Source organism: Mercenaria mercenaria, chromosome 16 (assembly GCF_021730395.1).
Source record: "Mercenaria mercenaria strain notata chromosome 16, MADL_Memer_1, whole genome shotgun sequence".
Classification (NCBI taxonomy): domain Eukaryota; kingdom Metazoa; phylum Mollusca; class Bivalvia; order Venerida; family Veneridae; genus Mercenaria; species Mercenaria mercenaria.
The window spans coordinates 27,786,934-27,808,301 of NC_069376.1; the positions used below are offsets into that span (position 1 = coordinate 27,786,934).

The window sequence follows — 21,368 nt, forward strand, 5'->3', positions numbered from 1 at the left end:
ATTGAAAAGGAGTGTACGAAAAACGCTCTATACATACTTTGATACTGCACTGTTTACAAACCATATAAATATATCTCAAACTATATTCTATGTTAAACTTTAATAAACTTGAACCAAGGGTGCTCTCCCCTTATTGACGCAGGAGCATTTGCGCTTAAATACCGGTCCTTATGATAATAGTAGTTTTAAAATGTCTTAAAAACTAAAAGTTGTAAGTGGTAACTTTATTTTTAGATGAATATGTTTGGGGACTGCTGTCCCCACTCTCCATCTTTGCCCCAAAACCCAACTGGGTGTGCATGAGCATTGTAAACTTCCGGGGACAGCAAAAGTACATTCAACTCATTGACACACAACTATGACACATATTTAGGGTATACCGACTAAATGTTTGATCTAGCCATGCCTCTCCTACGTTTGATGCAATAAACTTTACATACACTGGACTTAATGGATGTAAAACTATTTAAACTTCCTCTAATTTTCAAATTCTTTTCGAGTACAAGACTCTCCTATAGAGAGCAGATACAAGTTTTTGGTAAGTCAAAGACAAATTAGCCATTAGAAAATCAACATAGTGCATTTGCGAGCAAGCATCCGCGCAGTTTGGTCAGGATCCATGCTGTTCACTAACGGTTTCTCTAATTGCAATAGACTTTGAAAGCGAACAGCATGGATGCGCAGTCTGGTCTGGATCCATGCTGGACGCAAATGCACTAAGTTGGATTTCTCATGCCGCGTCTCAAATGTAGATTTTTGTCCTTAAGAACCGTTAGACTGTTTTTTGTTTTTTAATGAGTATGCATGATACTCTCGTATGTGTTCAATGTTTGTTTTTTTTTTCTGAAAATCCTGAAAGTTGTGACAGATCTTATATGGATATTGTTTGAACTGAACTCTCCAGCTGCCAGAGGCTTTCAAAAATTTATATTAAAATATTAGATAAAAAATGAAATTAAAAATAAATAAATACATGAAATTCCCTTAGAAACTATTCAGCGTCCTCGCTTCAGAGCTCGAAATTTTATCTTATGCGCCTTTTTGAAAATTATACATGTACTGGCTATTCTGCAACGATACTCGGCAAGACTAAGTCTTGAATTATGTAATAAAATACACTCTTAACCCTTAAGCGATTCTGCCTTTGCGACCAGCGCAGACCAGCATCAGCCAAATTGAAAGGTGGACAAGTTCATTATAGAAATTTAGCAGGGACAGGATTAATCTATCATCTAAATAATTTTACCGCTTTCTAAACCGCTTTGCATTCTCTACTGACGCAGTGATTAGGTACATTACTGGGCCAGTGCAATCACTAAAACATTCGGGAATATAAAAAACATCAATGCACAATCAATGAGAGTTATTTATTTCGATTGGGTTTACTAAATTTAGAATCGACTACAATGACATTCTCCATCGACGCAGTGTTTATTTCTACCGTTGCTACAGTCTGCGCAGTCAGCTTTAGTATTGCATGTTTGACCTGAAAGAAAAAAAAATGCAATGGACTACTTGTATAACTCGTCATTCTAAGAGAAAGCTTAAGCTCAGGAAACAGTATTTTTAAACCGCCTTCATACACTACTGGATGCACATACCATTAAACATGGTTTAAAACCCTGTAAAATATCCATTAAAATAGAAAAAAACCGTTAATTAATCCCATTAATTCTTGCATCACTTTATTTAACAGGTTTCGCAATATTAATGGGTTACATGTTAAAATACCGTTAAAAGACCCATTTTAACCACGAATCATGCCATTAAAAATTTAGTTTGGTAGCTTAAATAGTTAATGGCTTGAAAAATAGTGAAATTCTGTATTTTTTTTTAATTTAACAGGATTATTCATGGCCCTTAAATTTGATTTAATACCCATTAAATGTTCAGGTTGTGTACGATTTCATTTAAGAGTAAACTTAATGACCCTTAACAGCAATGTAATGCCCATTAAATTCTAAATTCTGTAAAATGTGATTCGTATATATTTTCTTTTTAGTTTTTGGCTTGCTCTCCTATTGAATGCTTATAATTCCAGTCTCATATTGTTCTCAAATGGACTTTAATAACAATAAATACATACTACGCACACATCGTCTATAATATTATGACGTTATATTTAGTTGCATTGAAGTTATTTCCCCTTGATGCAGTTACGCCATTTTTTTCAAATGTTTGGCAAATTGTGTTCCTACAAAAATCGGATTTATTTCAATGAAAGTCGGATAGAAACGTAGTAATTTATTTGATAACATCAATCTACAATATACTGGTAAGGGTAAACAGGTATTGACGCATGCCACTTTTTCTGTTCTTTGTTTTTCTTGTCCAGATAATAAGCATTTGTATAAGAACATGGGTGGGGTAAGGAATTTACATCATAAAATGTGTTCAGACTAGTTTAGATTTTAAAATTCTTGAGTAGAAACTAAGATTTATAGAGAAGTGAACAGTACACATAATTGTGAAGATTTACAGTCTGATTTAAATTCATTTGGGGCATGGGCAGATCAATCGCTTCTTTGTTTCAATGAATCAAGGAGTGTGGTACGCTTAATTGGAGATGGGAGAATCTACTTGTGATGCAATCCCTCAAACATTTGCTTTTAGCTGTACAGTGCATGCATGTGAGCACAAAATACTGAAGTAGAGCTTAATTGTGATTGCCCATTGAACGATTACATTGTCATCAACAGTTGCTTTTTAATACACCTAATGCCTAACGTCTGTACCAATAAAAACTTGGTCAGAATGTTTGTCAGTATTATAATGTTGATTAGTTAAAACTACCCACATGGTCACATGATCTATTAAACCGGTACCTGTAAATCCTTACAACTCAATACAATACAATATCCATTCATTTTCTCATTTCATATGGACATAAGACAGAATAAGGATACAATATAACAAATGTTTGTACGAGGTTGTAACATGTGTTTACATTACAAAATAGTAAGAGAAAAAAGAAGAAACAAATATTCTTCTAGCATTTTACAAAACAGTACTTATGTATAGATACTATTACATGTGTAGTAATACGTAGTTTAAATCAGTACGGCAAATATTAATATGAAGTTGATTATCTGAAGATGTCTAATTCTGAAGGCACATTTTCATGGCCCTTAATTTGATTTACAATTAAAATATTATAAACCCATCAAAATTGAATCTGACATATTTAATGAGACCATTAATCATTTTTTTAATAATTAACGGCCATTAACAGAGTATTAAAAAATTAATGGCCCCGTTAGTTCTTACTAATTAATGGGGAATTAATGGTTAACTTTTAATGGTACATTAATTTCATTCCAATTATAAATTTTCGTGGAGTTTTAAGGAGCCTGTTAACTTATTTTAATGGTTTATTTTAAGCAGCTTTTCATGGCCATCAAAGTCATTTTAATGTATGGCATTAAAACTATGGTCATGAAAATCCCATTAAATAGTAAGAAGAAATGGGTGAATTTTAATGGTGACCTGTTAAAACTCTGTTAAAACCTTTGAAAAAATTAAGGCCAATTTCATGACCCGTTTAATGGCACGTGCATCAAGTAGTCCAGTAGTGATATTCCGTGTCGGATCTCTTAAGAACAGTTGATATCCAGTCCAGGAATTCCGTTAATTATTTTTACATGATTTCGTACATTATTCGGGTTTGCATGCGTGTTAAATTTAATATTAATTACTACATATATCTTCAAGGTCACTTACAGCACGAAAGTCATCTTACAGCCCGGAAGATGGATTTTTCTAGCACCGGTTAAAGTGCTTAAGGTAGTTCTGCACGTTTGGATCGAAATTATTTCTACAATGAGTATTTGATTAAACTCTGATTTTTCAAAACTTCAGAATATACCTAGAAAATTTAGCAAATAATAAAGATAGGGTCGTGTGCTTGATTTTTTGCTAGACTGATTTGAAAAATATGGACCTCGCGCTATATTTCATAATGGGAGTCTATGGGAAAATCATAACTTTCATAGCGTTTTCGCGAATAGAAATTTTTCTACAATGTAGATTTTGATAAAACTTTTCACAGTTGTAAATAAAGACATGGACTATAATTTGATGAAATACAATGTATAGGTCCGTGTGCTTATTTTTGAGATATTTGACCATGATTAAAGTAAATCAGACATTTCACGCTAATTTTAAGACATTATTTTGAATTATTTAACGTGTGATATCTTTTAATATCATATTTTGACTTTAGAAATATAGCAACAATGCCAGTGTAATAAGTTTACTCACAGGTTGTGATTAACTCATAAAATGATTTTCAATTCCGTACGCCGAATCCAGTCTTTATTCTACGTTTTCCGTAAAAATGACGTTAAGCCATCACTTCCGGTTTATCAAACGTGCAGAACTACCTTAAAGTGAGCTATTGTGGTAGCAATGTGTCCGTCGGCTGTTTCCGTCTGTCGTCGCCATTTGTATATTAAAGTATTTAAACTTGGTCATCTGGCTTTAAAAGGTAAGGTAGTAAGGTAAATCATAAATAAAGCATTCTTGGTTTAAACATATTTTATTTCAAACAAATTGATATGATTACAACAGAGATATTAACATTAACAACGATACAATCAATTTGAAAAGGGATACGACCGAAAGCCTAGCTTATAGAGGTCTTCTCCCGATTGAAGTGTAATTACTTATACATCTGACGGTCAGGAATATAATGTTTGAAATATGATTTTAACAATAACAAAGACATTTTCATAAGAAGTATGAAAGGAATGACGATGAGAATTGATTTGGATTAACGAATGCTGGAAGCAGATCCTATATGTTGTGTCATGGAAAGCGTCTACTGTCCCTTATGAAATCTTGAACAGCGATGAATATTTCAGTGTTAGTATTTTCACTAAGATTTGGATCACCGTGCAACAACGTATAGAGCGTGACTGTACATAGGTTAGAGATTTTTTGGAAAAACAAAGCTCTGATATTTGTGTAAAGTGGACATTCAAAAAAGAAATGATGGTTACTTTCTATAAGGCCACAATGACAGAGAGGTGAGGGAGAAATATTTTTGCTATGTAAGTGTTGGTTTAGGGAACTGCACTCGTTGCGTAACCGAGCATGATGAATTTGCCATTTCCTCGTTCCTATATAGAAATGTGCAGGTGTTTTGCGAATGTTACCACGGATTCTGTGTTTGAACGAAGATAAAGAAGGGGAATTTTGCAACTGAGGAGATAAATCATTCCATTCTCTTAAAGCCGATGGAAGAAAAGAATTATAGTAAAGTGCCGTACGAGTACGTAGTTCCTGAATGTCGGCGGCATTTCTCAAGTTGTATGTAGCTGTTTCTCCCACAGTTTGCGGAACAAGCGAAGACAAATATTCAGGTGTGAGACCATTTTTCATTTTATACAAAAGAATCAATTTGTGATGCAATCTACGTGTTTCAAGTGATTCCCAGGGAACTTCTTTATGAAGATTATGAAATGAAACAAGCTGTGTCGTTCCAGACACAATTCTAGATGCTTCGTTCTGTATTTTGTCAAGCTCCTGTTTTTCATATTGAGTGCAATTGCAATAAACAACGTCGGCATATTCGAGAATGGGTCTTATAAAGGAAAAATAAATGATTTCGAGAGATTTTCTGTCAAGTTGAAATTTAAGTTTGCGCATCAGATGGATCCTCTTCCAGGCCCGTTCTGTTATGTGTGTTATGTGATTATGCCAGGAACCATCCTCAGAAAGATAAACTCCAAGGTGTTTATGAGATGTTACAGTTGATATTTGTTGATTATTCATGAGAAGTGAGGATGAAGTGGTTTATTTGCTTTGCGTGAGATAAGCATAGTTTCTGACTTTGATGGTTAAATTTTACGAGCCATGTAATCTGCCCAAGTAGAGATTTTGTTGATGTCAGTTTGCAAAACTTGAGCGGAGATTACAGGATGGTCAACTACAATATGAAGGCTAGTATCATCAGCAAACATGTTAATTCTAGCACCAATATCTTCAACGATATCGTTTATATAAACTAAAAAAAGGAGAGGTCCTAGGATTGAACCCTGAGGAACCCCAGCCTGGAGAGAACACCAGTTAGATTTAGCACCAGGTAGAATAACAGATTGACGCTTATTTGTGAGATAGTTAGAGAACCAAGACAAGAGAGGACCATCAACACCACTTTACGAAGTTTCAGAAGAAGACCATCATGCCAGACTTTGTCAAATGCTTTGCTGATGTCAAAAAAGACTGTTCGGATTTCAAGACCATCGTCCAAAGCTTTGCAGAAAGTGTTATATAGGTACGTTAATTGGTTGACAGTGGAATCGCCTGGTTTTAAACCCAGATTGCAGATGTGAAATAAAGTTGTTTGCATTTAAGAAGTTGAACAGATACTTGAATATTATTTTCTCAAAGACCTTTTCAACACAACAAAGAAGAGATATAGGGCGATAATTGTTTGGCAAAGCTGGGTCACCTTTTTTGAAAATTGCGCAAACATGAGCGTCTTTCCAAAGTTGGGGTACAATACAACGTTGCAAAGAATGATTAAACAAGGAACACAATGGATATTTAATGGCCGAAGCAGTCCTTTAAGTATTCGATTATTAATGTCATCGGTCCAGTTGCTTTGTTTGTCTTCAGTGTTATGAGAGCATCTTCAACATCTTGCGGGGAAATTGATATTGTTAAGAGTTTGTTTGTTGGCTCCTTATAGTAATTATGAGGTAGTTCTTTGTTGGCTATATCCAGAGAAGATTGGCCGCAGAAGAATTCATTTAATAGGTTAGATTTTGATTGGGGATCGAAGACTAGTTCATTTGTTTGTTCATGTTTAAGTGCTGGGATTGTTTGTTTTTCATTAGGTGATAACAGTCCTTTGATTAATTTCCACCAGTTTGTTTGTGAGTTTGTAATCTGATTTTAGCGAATCTGATATTTTATTGAAATGATCTTGTTTAGCACTGCGAATGAGTGATACTATTTCATTTCGAATTTGTCTAAACTTACGCCAGTGTAGAGGTTGTTGTGAGTGTTTAGCTTTTCGGTACAGTTTTTTCCTTTTGCGAATTTTTTGTTTTATATTTGTGTTGTTATCCATGGCGAGTCATTTGATTTTACAGTTATAAATTTGGTTGGAATGCATTGTTTCGATAAATCTAAAAGTGTTTGTGTTACTGATGCTGCATATGCTTCAATATTGTCATCTTTAAGAATCTCCCAATTAGTGTTGCATATGTTTCTACGCAAGGAGTCGTAATCACCACGATCATATTGCCAAACAAGACGCTTTAATGATTTCAACTTAGGTTTGAGAAAGCAAAAAGAGCAAAGATGGGACAGTGAAAACGTACATTTTGGTCCAGAACCGGCTCTCCCACGCCCGAGGCAATTACACGGTGACTGCATGATACAAGAAATAGATCAAGGATGGAAAAGATGTCTCAGTAAAATGGGTTGGTTCAGAAATAAGCTGGTTAAGATTAAAATATTGGCAGATGGAAGTAAGTTTACGATATGAAATTAGGATTAGACAGGTTAAAGTTGAAATCACCAGTTACAACTATGTCTGAAATGTTAGTGTCAAGAACTAAACTGAGAGAATCTTCTATCAAAGACGTATATATGGCATTTGAATTTGGGGGTCTGTAAAAGGTACCAATTAAAACTCGTTTCGAGTGGGTGAAGGATACTTCAACCCAAATACACTCGAGGTCTGTTGGTTCGAGATCTGGTCGTCGAATATAATGTAGGCTATCCTTAACATAAACAATAACTCCGCCATGACTATCTCCTTTTCTGTCCCTTCTTTCTGGCGCATGAAAACCTCTAAATCGTATATCGTCACTTAAGTCACTAGAGCTGAGCCATGTTTCAAAAAAGAAGGACATCAAAAGAGCTAAACTCGGCTTCCAGAACATCAACCTTGTTAAAAAGACTTGTACATTGTAATGCAGCACAGAGAGACAACCAGTTCCCGACATAAGATCTGACATGACTGTGATATGGTAGAAGTAGATGAGCACGTTGAGCTAACAGAGTGAGTTGATGATGGACCAGGATTCGGATGAACGTCGCCAGCAAGAACCAGCAGGCAAACCAGCCATGTAAATAAAGGTCATAAGAAAAGTGTGCTAATAGATTTATTTACGAAAGAAGTATTTCGTAAATAGTTAATTCCAGTAAGGGATTGTCTATATGGGTGACTGATATTGTGTTTTATTTGAATCTTTACCTGCGTGTAAGCACTGTACGTGTATATGTTATTTGAATAGATGGACAAAATTGTAGTTATATGCAGAAATATAGACAGTTTTCCACGGACTTGTGTATGACTGCATGATCAGCGAAAGGCGATTATTACACACTATGTGATTGATGCAACCAACAACAAGAAAGATATTGTTTGGAGCATACAATCATACACAAAAAAATGTGCAGATCGCAGTCCAACATTCAAAGAAATCCAAATCAAATAATGGCTGCAATATAAAACAGAGATGAAAAATCTTTTATGAAACACTGATGAAAATAAATGAAAAGAAAGAAATTCATAATTGTTTGATATGTATGGGATGAAAAAAAAATAAATATGATGAAAAATATCAGATTTCATTTACAGCGAAAGTTTTACACGTTAAACTAGAAAGATATTTGAAATATATATATGATACGATATATCGTGATTGTAACAGAAAACTGTGGTCTAATTTGATATTCATATTGCTTATACAAATTTCCTAGAAATTAATATTAAATGAAGACAGCCTTGTCAGATGAAAGTTTACACAACTAGAAGCGAAGCAGTGACTAGAAGACAAAACAAAAAAGAGAAAGATTTTGACTTGTGTATAGTATAGACATGATAAAAACATTTATTTTATGTTTCTATTAATATTAAGTTAAAACCATACGATCCTTTGGTATTAATTAGAAAAATGTTTACCTAAAATATCATCTAGGTTATCAGATGAAAACTCTAATTGGTTAAATTCATTTAACTTACAGAAGAAAAGGAATTAATTTACAAGAAAAGTGTTATAAATTTGTACATCTGACATATCTAACATAAGTTTAAAACATAAGCAATGATGCATTCTTAACACTCCAGATGCCATATTTCTGCATGAAGTTTAGACAGTGAGAACAATAGGTATCCGGGGTATAAAACTAAGTCACCGGGCAATTCCATGGAAAATATTTTTAACATTATTAAAGCCTATTTTCTGCTTGGTCTGCATAATATTGGTCAGAAAGTTTGTCTTTTTATCAAAATTGCGTCAAGTTTGAAACTCGGTTATCATTGGTTCAATATCTAGGTCACTAGGTTAAATTATAGAAAAACTTCCTTACCACTGCAGAGGAATGCTTTCTGTATGATCTATATGAAATGAGCAGTATTTTATTCGGTTTTCGGATTATAGAGTTTTCGGATAAAAAGGGTATTTTTTGCACTAAAGATTGAATAAGAATATCGGAACCAAATAATTTGTTCAGTTTAGAGAGGGTTTCGGATTAGAGGGGTTCGGAATAAAGCTGTTCCTCTGTATTGCGTTCTCTGGGAGTAAAATAAGTCTATACGTGAAATCAAAAACATCTAGAGAATTGGTGGCCTATATTTGACCAAATAACAAACTGTTTTGTTGAGACAAACCTTCTAAACTAGTCGCATTACAATGTAGCCTCTGAATTCCCAACCGCCAAGTGGTGGCAAAATTATCTATACCTTATCACCATTACGGAAATGTTTTTCTACGCAGGTATTATTTATATTAAATGATGTTGAGACGGTCCCTTTGAACTATTGGTCGTCCTAGATGTCCACAGTCCATTTCGACTTAATTCGTAAATGTCTAATATATATGGTGGCCGGCTAAGTCCATTTTAATCCAGCGAGAAATCTTATTGTTTGTGCATAAAATGTCGCGGACAACTTACAAATCCGCGAGATTTTTGTCGAGATCGTACAAAATGTCGCAAGGAACGTATAAACCGCGATGTTTTATAATAGTTGTTGGAAACAGCAAGGAACATTTTGCCGGTAGCGTGCATGGTTTTACTCTACATTTTATTCCTCGTTAGTGTATAAAATGTTGGAGAAGAACAGAAAAATATCTGCGATATTTCTTGCAATTGTTGTAGAAATTCTGCAAAAAGTGTAGGGTAAAATTTAGCGGCGAAAAATAGCGAGTCTAATACCTGCGAAAATTGATATGAAGTTTAGCAGTAGCAGCAATAGCAAAAGACGTGAAATAGACAGCAAAAGCAGAAGCAGTAACAGCAGCAGAAGCAGTAGCTGCAGTAGCGGCAGTAGCAGCAGAACTAGCTGCAGAAGTAGATGCCGTAGCAGTAGCAGTTGTAGCAGTAGCAAAAATAACAAGAGCAGTAGCAGTAGTAGCAGTAGTACCAGTAGCAGCAGTAGGATTAGCAGTAGTAGTAGCAGAAGCAGCAGGTGCAACAGTAGCAGTAAAGCAGTAGTAGAAGTAGCTGTATTATCAGTAGCGGCAGTACCAGTAGCAGCAAAGCAGTAGCAGGGTAGCAATAGTAGCAGTAGCAGGAGTAGCAGCAGAAGTAGCAGTATCAGAAGTGTAACAGTAGTAGTACCAGCAGTATCCGAAGCAGCAGAAGCAGTAGCAGCAGTGTAACAGTAGCAGTAACAGCAGTGTTAGAAGCAGCAGAAGTTACAGTAGCATCGGTGTAACAGTAGCAGTACCGTCAGTATTAGAAGCAGCAGCGGCAAAAGTATCAGTGTAACAGTAGTAGTACCAGCAGTATCAGAAGCAGCAGTGGCAGTAGCAGCAGTGTAGCAGTAGCAGTAACTGCAGTATTAGTAGCAGCAAAAGTTACAGTAGCAGCGGTGTAACAGAAGCAGTACCGTCAGTATTAGAAGCAGCAGCGGCAGTAGCAGCAGTGCTGTAGTAGCAGTAACAGCAGAATTAGAAGAACAGCAGTAGCAATATTATCAGTATAGCAGTGGTAGTACCGGCAGTATTAGAAGCAGCAGTGGCAGTAGCAGCAGTGTAACAGTAGCAGCAGTGTAACAGTAGCAGTAACAGCAGTATTAGAAGCAGCAGTGGCAGTAGCAGCAGTGTAACAGTAGCAGTAACAGCAGTATTAGAAGTAGCAGTAACAGTAGCATCAGTGTAACAGTAGCAGTACCAGCAGAATTGGAAGCAGTAGTGGCAATAGTATCAATGTAATAGTAGTAGTAACAGCAGTTTCATAAGCAGCAGTGGCAGCAGCAGCAGTGTAGCAGTGGCAGCAGTGTAGCAGTGGTAGCACCGGCAGTATTAGAAGCAGCAGTGACAGTTACAGCAGTGTAACAGTAGCAGTAACAGCAGTATTAGAAGCAGCAGTGGCAGTAGCAGCAGTGTAGCAGTGGCAGTAGTGGTAGTACCGGCAGTATTAGAAGCAGCAGTGACAGTAGCAGCAGTGTAAGAGTAGTAGTACCAGCAGTATTAGAAGCAGCAGTGGCAGTAGCAGCAGTGTAACAGTAAGAGTTACAGCAGTATTAGAAGCAGCAGTAGCATCACTGTAACAGTAGCAGTACCGGCAGAATCGGAAGCAGCAGTAGCAATAGTATCAATGTAACAGCAAAAGTTACAGTAGCAGCGGTGTAACAGAAGCAGTACCGTCAGTATTAGAAGCAGCAGCGGCAGTAGCAGCAGTGCTGTAGTAGCAGTAACAGCAGAATTAGAAGAACAGCAGTAGCAATATTATCAGTATAGCAGTGGTAGTACCGGCAGTATTAGAAGCAGCAGTGGCAGTAGCAGCAGTGTAACAGTAGCAGTAACAGCAGTATTAGAAGCAGCAGTGGCAGTAGCAGCAGTGTAACAGTAGCAGTAACAGCAGTATTAGAAGTAGCAGTAACAGTAGCATCAGTGTAACAGTAGCAGTACCAGCAGCATTGGAAGCAGTAGTGGCAATAGTATCAATGTAACAGTAGTAGTAACAGCAGTTTCAGAAGCAGCAGTGGCAGCAGCAGCAGTGTAGCAGTGGCAGCAGTGTAGCAGTGGTAGTACCGGCAGTATTAGAAGCAGCAGTGACAGTAACAGCAGTGTAACAGTAGCAGTAACAGCAGTATTAGAAGCAGCAGTGGCAGTAGCAGCAGTGTAGCAGTGGCAGCAGTGGTAGTACCGGCAGTATTAGAAGCAGCAGTGACAGTAGCAGCAGTGTAACAGTAGTAGTACCAGCAGTATTAGAAGCAGCAGTGGCAATAGCAGCAGTGTAACAGTAAGAGTTACAGCAGTATTAGAAGCAGCAGTAGCATCAGTGTAACAGTAGCAGTACCGGCAGAATCGGAAGCAGCAGTAGCAATAGTATAAATGTAACAGTAGTAGAAACAGCAGTTTCAGAAGCAGCAGTGGCAGTAGCAGCAGTGTAGCAGTGGTAGTACCGGCAGTATTAGAAGCAGCAGTGGCAGTAGCAGCAGTGTAACAGTAGCAGTAACAACAGTATTAGAAGCAGCAGTAACAGTAGCATCAGTATAACAGTAGCAGTACCGACAGTATTGGAAGCAGCAGTAGCAATAGTATCAATGTTACAGTAGTAATAACAGCAGTTTAAGAAGCAGCAGTGGCAGTACCGGCAATGTAGCAGTGGCAGTACCGGCAGTATTAGAAGCAGTAGTAGCATCAGTGTAACAGTAGCAGTACCGGCAGTATTGGAAGCAGCAGTAGCAATAGTATCAATGTAACAGTAGTAGTACCAGCAGTTTCAGAAGCAGCAGTGGCAGTAGCAGCAGTGTAGCAGTGGCAGTACCGGCAGTATTAGAAGCAGCAGTAGCAATAGTATCAATGTAACAGTAGTAGTAACAGCAGTTTCAGAAGCAGCAGTGGCAGTAGCAGCAGTGTAGCAGTGGCAGTACCGGCAGTATTAGAAGCAGCAGTAGCAATAGTATCAATGTAACAGTAGTAGTAACAGTAGTTTCAGAAGCAGTAGTGGCAGTAGCAGCAATGTAGCAGTGGCAGTACCGGCAGTATTAGAAGCAGCAGTAGCAATAGTATCAATGTAACAGTAGTAGTACCAGCAGTTTCAGAAGCAGTAGTGGCAGTAGCAGCAATGTAGCAGTGGCAGTACCGGCAGTATTAGAAGCAGCAGTAGCAATAGTATCAATGTAACAGTAGTAGTAACAGCAGTTTCAGAAGCAACTGTAGCAGTACCGGCAGTGTGGCAGCAGTAGAAAACACTTCTGCAGAAATCTGCAGTAGTATCAACAGTAGTAGCAGTAGTAATAGATGTGTGTTATGGTTCTGCTACTACTGCTATTAGCATTGATGCTATCGCTGTTGCTACTGCTGATACTGCTGCTATTTTACTGTTGCTTCTGCTAGTGATACTACTGTCACTGCTGCTACTGCGACTGCTGTAACTGCCGATTTCAAGGTTTTCTTACTGGTGCTTCTGCCAATTTCACGTTTTTGCTACTTTTTTTGCTGCTGCCAATTTCACGTTTTCGCTATTGCTACTGCCGATTACAATTTTTGTTTTGCTATTGTTGCTGCAAATTTGCTACTGCTGTTGCTCCTGCTCACTGCTATGTTAACATCCTATACATCTTTTAAAAGTTTTAATTCCGGGTAAATCATGCTGTGCGTTGGCATTTTCATAAAAAGTCGCGGGTAAGAAATCCGCCACTTTTTTTTAAAGAGGCCGCGACTTTTTATGAGAGACACAAAAACTCAAGGTTTAAAAGTTTAAACTCGGCTTTTTATAAGATACGCATAAAAAATATCGCGAAAAGAACATGTGTATTCAAATCACTCCGTCTGCATAAAATATCGCGGCTAAGATACATGCTCTTTTTCGCCGCGACATTTGAGACCGTTATAGAGAAAAAAAAGTCGCAGCTTAATTTTCACCCTCGATATTTTGTAGAATTTCTAGTAAAAGTGTAAAAAATGTCGCGGATTTTTTTCTGTTTCTCGACTTTTATAGACTGTCGGGGGATAAAATGTAGAGTCAAACAATATAGTATTACGCTATCGGCCACCGGAGTCAATTTTACCTTGCTGTTTCCAACTGCTATTATAAAATATCGCGGTTTATATGGTCCTCGCGACATTTTGTACTATTTTGACAGAAAATCTCGCGGTTTGGAAGTTGCCCGCGACAGTTTATACACAGACGATAAAATTTGTCGCGGGTTTAAAATGGCCGCAACCGGCACCGTGGACCTAAATTAAGAATATGTTAGCGTGGCTTATTCTAATGTAGACAGAAATGTCGCGATTTCGTCTTTAATTCACGACTTTTGTATGACAGTAGTGTGACAGAAAATCTGGACAATTTCTCCTGGCCGCGATATTTTATGCAGTTACGACATAAAATCTCACGGATTTGAGAGTTTCCCACGACATTTTATAAACTGACGGTAAAATTTCTCTCGGCTTTCAAATGAACGTTACTGGCCACCATAGATATAAGTTGCTGTGCATAATGAGATGTGGAACCAAAATTTGTAGTCCTGTTTGGCGCCATATAACCTATACTGTGTTGGTGCACCGTAAAACCAAAATAAATAAATAAATAGATAGATATATATTTAATAATCGACCGATATACAGAAAAGATCGGCAAAATCAATCGAGTCCGCTTTCTGGTACAATTCCTAGCATAAAGTTAAAGTTGTTGAAGTAGTATCTCATCGGAACATTTCTGATATGTTCTTTTTACAAAATAAAAAAATAAATAAATAAATAAATAAAAAAATAAAAAAATCAGCGTTTTTTTTATCATCTCAACGTGACTTAGGTTAGCTTCTCGGCTGGACTTACCTGTTGTACCTGTGGTGCATTCGCACTGACCAAGAACTAAATGGTGGACGCACGCAACATGTGATCCACCTCCGCAATGGGTATGTCCGTGACTGGTACAATCGGCGGTAGTAGAGCAAGTGTCTCCGCTCACACACACTGAAACGAACGTATGTTGAAATAATGAACTGCGTTTAGGCGAATAGTAAAATTTCACCGAGCGGATGGTCGCGCTCGGGGGCATAAAATTCAGTGTTATTTTTTTAAATACCGGAATTGGAATACTGTACAGACTTGTGTTTTAATCAGTCAGCCAAGGGAGGGACATTATCTTGCTACTTAAGACAGTTTGTTGCTTTAGGCATGTTAAATTGATTTGGGATGTTACATTGTAGCAGGCCAGCAGATTAAGGGAAGTGACTGCTTCATACAATGTACAAGGACCTCTGGGGCAGATACAGTGAACAATGTGCTTGATTGTGTGAATGCGTCTTATACTGACCCCGGTGGAAAGAGGTTCGAGTCATGCTGTAAATAAAACTCCAAAGAAAATTACATAACAAAGCGGTTTCAAGGTGTCAGAGATGCTATTGTACTTTTAATAATGGAACAAGTTTTAGGTAATGTTTACCAATTAGTATTATTTACTGATTAATTGATATAAGCAGATAGATAGATATATGAGCCGCACCAAGAGAAAAGCAACATAGTGCGTTTGCGACCGAATGGATCCATACCGGATGCGCATGCTGGTCGCAAACGCACTATGTTGGTTTTCGTATGGCGCGGCTCAAATAGGCATCTATACGACACAAACATTAATGAATAAACAATTCAAACATTCTTGGGAGATCACCATACTATGATACTACATACCGTAAGCGCCATGGTAAACAGAGCTAAATCTAAAACGGTGATCACCGGCGGTGATCGTACATTTTTAATACATCTCTTAACTATTTTTCAGCATTTTCACGTAAAATCAGTCTCTTTTCGGAATATGTGATTGCTGGCGGTGATCGTACATTCTTTGTACATCTCTAACTCTGTCAGCATTTTCACGTTTAATCAGTCTCTTACAGAATATGTGATTGTTCACTTATGATACCGATATGAAATAAAAGCCGTCAACAGCTTGAAACTTTGGGCACAAACTGATCGTCCGAAACAATATGTTTTAAGTAATTGAATAATTATTTCTATCTGATAAATGGTCAATTTTAAGGTGATAATCGCAAATATAGCAATACAATTACTTACCGATAAGAGCAACCAAAACAGCAACAATTAAAACCTTCATGATGATCAACAGTGGTAATCTTTCAGAACTGCACTAATATGCGGCGCTGCGGTCCATGTTTAAATAGGCAATTCAGGGGCGGACTTAGCGCAATAGCTCCACCTCTGGTGAAACGAAGTGCGTCTCATTGTTGTTGTTAGATACCATTCGCGGAGGGTTTCCCTGCAATATCCGCTAGTAAAATTTAAGGTCAATTTTAGAGATAATATCTCGACCTATTCTTTTTGATAGGTTATCTTGTAGTTCAGTCATGCGATATGACCAACAAAACAGATTTACAAACCAGATTGATTCATAGTTCTTCGGGAAATTATCGCACAAAAATATGGTGTGAGCGTACCAGCGACTTTTTTTTATTTCATTTTACTTTTCTTAATTTTGACTTTTTAAGAGGAGGGTATATTATTTTTTATAATGTTTTTCCAACATTTATTTTAACATGTCAAATCTGTATACCGATAATACTAATTCCACTGCTCCATGTAGTGCAGGCTTAAAGAAAAAAGAACTTCTCTACCGAAATCTTTACACAACACAGCTCCAAGTGGTTCGTTTCGCAACGCACACCGTCCTGTTTCTCACGTTCTTAGCCATAGCCGTTTTTACCTTATATCTACACTACTTTCACATAGAACAACACGCTTGTTTGTTTTGGGTTTAACGCCGTTTTTCAACAGTATTTTAGTCATGTAACGGCGGGCAGTTAACCTAACTAGTGTTACTGGATTCTTATCAAATCGTCACGGAGAACATACGCCCCACACGGGGACCGAACTTGTGACCCCGCGATCCGTAGACTGATTCTTCCCCTGTTGATCTAAGCGGACAGGCTAAATTAACACTTGAACACATTTTCTTAAACAATGCAATGTAAATAGAATTTGGACAGAGACCACTCGGGCGGAGTGGTTAAGGTTGCTCACTTTGAATTGCTTGCCTCTTCACCCTTGTCGGTTCGAAACATCACATGGGGTGTAAAATTATTTCGTGTGAGGCAGCCATCCAGCTGTCACGTGAAAGGTCGGTGGTTCTAACCGAGATAACCGTCGTTTTCTTAAAGTAATGCTCGGAGGGGCACCTGAAGTCATAAAATACCCTCTCCTCAACAAGAAAGAAAATAGAAGAAAGAATGAGTATTTTCCATAAAGTGGGCGCTTTTATCTTAGTTCAGATGTCTGTATTTACCTTGGTCTAAACCTGTTCATTGCTCATCATAAGGAAAAGTAATGCGAACAGCTGAATTCAACATTTCGTACAAAGTAGATCGACTAATAACGTAAGTTTTTCCTACAACATAGTTTTATATTACCCTTTTTTAAATCTTCACTGGGTAGTCATGATATAGGTTTTATTTGCCGATTATGACACTTGTCTTGAATAGGTTCTCTTTACGTAGTTTAAGCGCTAGAAGCTGTGGTTTGTAACGATTTAAATTACCTTTTTCGACATAGCAACGATAGTCGTGAAAGTAAAAAAGAAACATTAGAATCTAGTATGCAGTTGAATAAAGTTATGCGGCAATATAGCCACAACTTCTAATATGACCCATTCTCACCGATATGCAATGTTTCGGACTTGAAAGTAGACATATGATGAGTGGGTGAGTTGGGTTTTACGGCGAATCGACACAAAATGGTCATAGACATATGATGAAGCTATATCAAACCACCTGACCTTGATGCAACAAAGTTAGAAAGGCGGTAAACTATCACAACTTATATATATTTTTGAGCATAGTTTAAAGGAACAAATATTTTTTCATTCGCCACAAATAATGGATTTGCAAAGCAATGATTAGGAGGAGTAAAGTAAAGTAATGATACTATAGAATACGTTCACAAGTCATTATATGTGAATAGTAAAAGATATGACCGTCTTTTGTATTAGGATAACGGCGCAACCTTTTATCATACTTAAATGCGTTACGTATCAAGTCTCCTATAACTGCGTTGCGCTAGGTTCTTTGTCTCTTATTTTTAAACAAACCCGAAAATTCTATAAAAAAACCCCATATACTTTGTTTTAGAAAGCAGCCCTTTAAATATGAACTATTTCGATTATTACTCATCCATATAAGCACTGTCTTTAGTGACATATGCTCAAAAGTTGGGAAAAATCTCCTTTCCCCGCCGGACGATACAGTAGTGTTTGGACAAATGGCGAAAAGCTCGACTAATTGAAGGAGAGAAACGGACACATTTGCACTCCTTCTCCAAACGTAGTTTTCATTTAGATTGATATATAGAAGATAAAATTTCTATAAATTACCTCTCTTTTTCCTATTCAGAGTTGTATGCTCTACCCCATTTGACGCCATTTGCAAAATAAAGGGGAGGGTAACCTAAGCAATCTCTTTTTCCATCCATATTTACTCTCCCTACCCTTATATAAAATGAAAAGAAAAGTAGGGGTCATGTATCTTCTAAGAGAGATTTCTCTTGTCACATTTGCTTACTGAAAAATTACATCAAAAACTGGGAGTACTACTCTTACTAAACCAAATACAACCTCCTCTCCCATTTTTCCTACCAAATTTTCATCAACAATGACATTTAAACAGAAATTAGTTTCAATTTAGACCTCTGTTGCCATGCCAAGTGTGAAAAATTATGTTGAAAAACATATCCGCCATTACGCGAATAGACCAGATGGCTCCCACGCTGGTTCCTTTACTATAGTTAGGCCTCTATAAATCTGAATTAGGATGTCTTTCAGTGAACTGCTTCGAAATCTGATGCTTTCTTTCGTAAAAATAGCATATAGCACTAGGTCGGGGTCAGTTTTGATTAAAACTATGTCTATAATATGTTTACTTATCATTTACCACAAACGATCGACACATAATCACAAACAAATAAAATCAATTTTTTGTACATTTCTTGACCGCAGACTGAAAAAATCTGGCTTCAATATTTTGTTGACTATGCAATATTATGTCTAAAGACTTGATCAAATGGAACAAACTGCCATTAAACGTCACGTTTTTCCATGTTACGTAACTTCCGTTTGAAGAATGCATAGCGCCGAAACAGAAAAGTTATTGTTAAGGTTTAGCAGTATATCACAAAACCACAGAAATTTTCAGTAAACAAACAACATCTTTACAAACAACCTATCTGTCCAATACATTTTTACCGTTCTGTCCAGTGGAACTGGATACTTAAAATATTCTTAGCTAAAAGAGTTGTATCCCTTTAAAGAGGAATGACATTTGTAAAGAAATAAAAGTAAATAATTGTCATAATCGGTGTTTAACCTTGTTATGTAAAGTTTATATTCTCGTTCATTGTTGCCAATGCATCAAAACTAAGACAGGTAACAGCTTTTTAAAAATGGTGAGTTTTTAAAGGCGTTGAATTGTCCAGAAGTGTGGCCCCTTCATGCAGTCACTTTCCGAAATTCAAAATATATATGAGTAAATTGACAATGGTTTTGTAGAATAATATTACTGTTTTATATGCTGTTTAATTTTCATGTTAAACAATTTTTTCTTTGTATCAGACTATGATTTTGTGGTTCGAACTTTCTTCTCCGAAACATATGGACCTAACTAAATTATCCTGTGGTTGTTGATCTTTCAAATATTATTTCTCGAAGATGAAAGCCTTTATGAAGCCGTTTTTCTAAGAGTTGCATACTAGTATTAGTTTCGCGTGTTTTAAAAGGCTACGTATTCGGCATATTAAATGATCTTGCTGCGGTTCAAAATTGGTTTAGGGTCAAAAACACACACGCACATACGCATTTATGGCTCTTTTTCGCACCGTCAACATGAAAACTAGACACGCTATTGCCATTTTGAAAAGACTGAAACTTCTTCAATCTGAGGCCGAGGTTATTAACTGAACATGAATGAGGGCGGAATTTGACCTTACATGACGCCATAGCACGTTTTCAGGCTATAATTACACATCAGTCGTTACTCTCCCACGGCACAAATTTTAATGACCGCAGTCATAAATTGCTTATCGCACTTCTTCGGTATGGTGGCTGATTTGTGCCATTTCATTATATCTTTCTGTCCCAGCGAAACAAAATAAAAACAGACAAATAAAACAAAATGAGCAAACGACGGAACACAGTGGAGTATACTGCAGGGAGTGCCGGATGCAAAACCACCAGTTGAAAGCTCCAGCCAGAATGTGGTAGGTAACTTACCTCTCTCATAGTGAAAAATAGAGGTATGTGGTCGTAATTTATAAAAGTGGAGGTGAAGGGCTGGGGTGGGAGGACAAGGCAAGTAGCACCACTAACTACAATACAATATATATAACATTTAAAAAAGCATGTTAAAAATACGGGCATCGCCTTGGGGCGACCAGCAACCTATACAAAGGTTTCAAGGTGGTTAATCAGAGTTTGATCAAGTAAAGCATTTGTCAGAAAGTTTAATAAATGATCAACAAGCGTTATTTGTGTTTACTCAGTGCTTACTACATGTTAGATTTTCACTAGAGGTACATCTAAAATTTGATTTTTCCTATCCTGGTTGCCTAACCAAGACATAATTATTCTAGCATATACGTATGTATAAATCTAATAAACAATATGTGCCTTATGAATGACATATGAACTATTGCATGAATGATATATGAACTATTACATAATGTATCATATTTGTCAAAGATTTACATTGACAAATATACATTTAGCCGAAATGCATTAGAAATGCAAGTTTGTAAAATTATTATTACCTCTCTTTACCTGTCTTGGTTGCGCAACCGGAAAAGACTTTTAACAAGCGCTATCCGTAAGACAGCCAAGGCTCGACTATTCGAATTATTGTCCCAGAAGCAGGAAAATAACACTAAATGTTAAAATATCTACGGAAAATAAGCCTCGTTCCCTGGCGGCCATGGTTTTTAACGAAATAAAATGACTTAAGCAATTTTGATAGAAAATCACCTAGAGATCATTTCTACAAACTATTTTTTGAAAACCGGCTAACAGTTTCTGAGATGAAGATTTTTAATTTTAAAGTTTTTCCTATCGGTTGCCATGGCATCCACAGTTCTGAATGGATTTTAATTCTTTGTGCAATTTTGAAAGGAAGGAACCCAAGGATCGTTTCTGTGAAATTTGGTGTAAATCTGCCTTTCGGTTTCGAAGAAGAAGATTTTTGAAATTTACAGTTAAGCCATTGAGGGAAAATAAACCCCGCCCCCTGGCGGCCATGTGTTTCATCGAAATAGAACGGCTTAAACAGTTTTGGTTGAAGGCCACCTACAGATCATTTCTACAAAATATTTTTGAAAAATACGACTAACGGTTTCTGAGAAGATTTTTTTAAAAAATTAATTTTCGGTTGCCATGGCAACCACAGGTCTGAATCGATT

The 21,368-nt window shown here is 37.0% G+C and overlaps 1 protein-coding gene across 1 annotated transcript; it reads right to left on the reverse strand.

The window, feature by feature from the left end:
• Window positions 1–1,353: 1,353 nt before the first annotated feature.
• LOC123539583 (integrin beta-5-like) lies at window positions 1,354–16,150 on the reverse strand. Its single transcript, XM_045324228.2, has 3 exons — window positions 15,993–16,150; window positions 14,754–14,891; window positions 1,354–1,486 (listed from the first exon to the last, which is right to left on the reverse strand). Exons 1-3 carry the CDS (start codon window positions 16,030–16,032, stop codon window positions 1,392–1,394), a joined length of 273 nt encoding a protein of 90 aa, XP_045180163.1. The 5' UTR covers window positions 16,033–16,150; the 3' UTR covers window positions 1,354–1,391.
• Window positions 16,151–21,368: the final 5,218 nt, after the last annotated feature.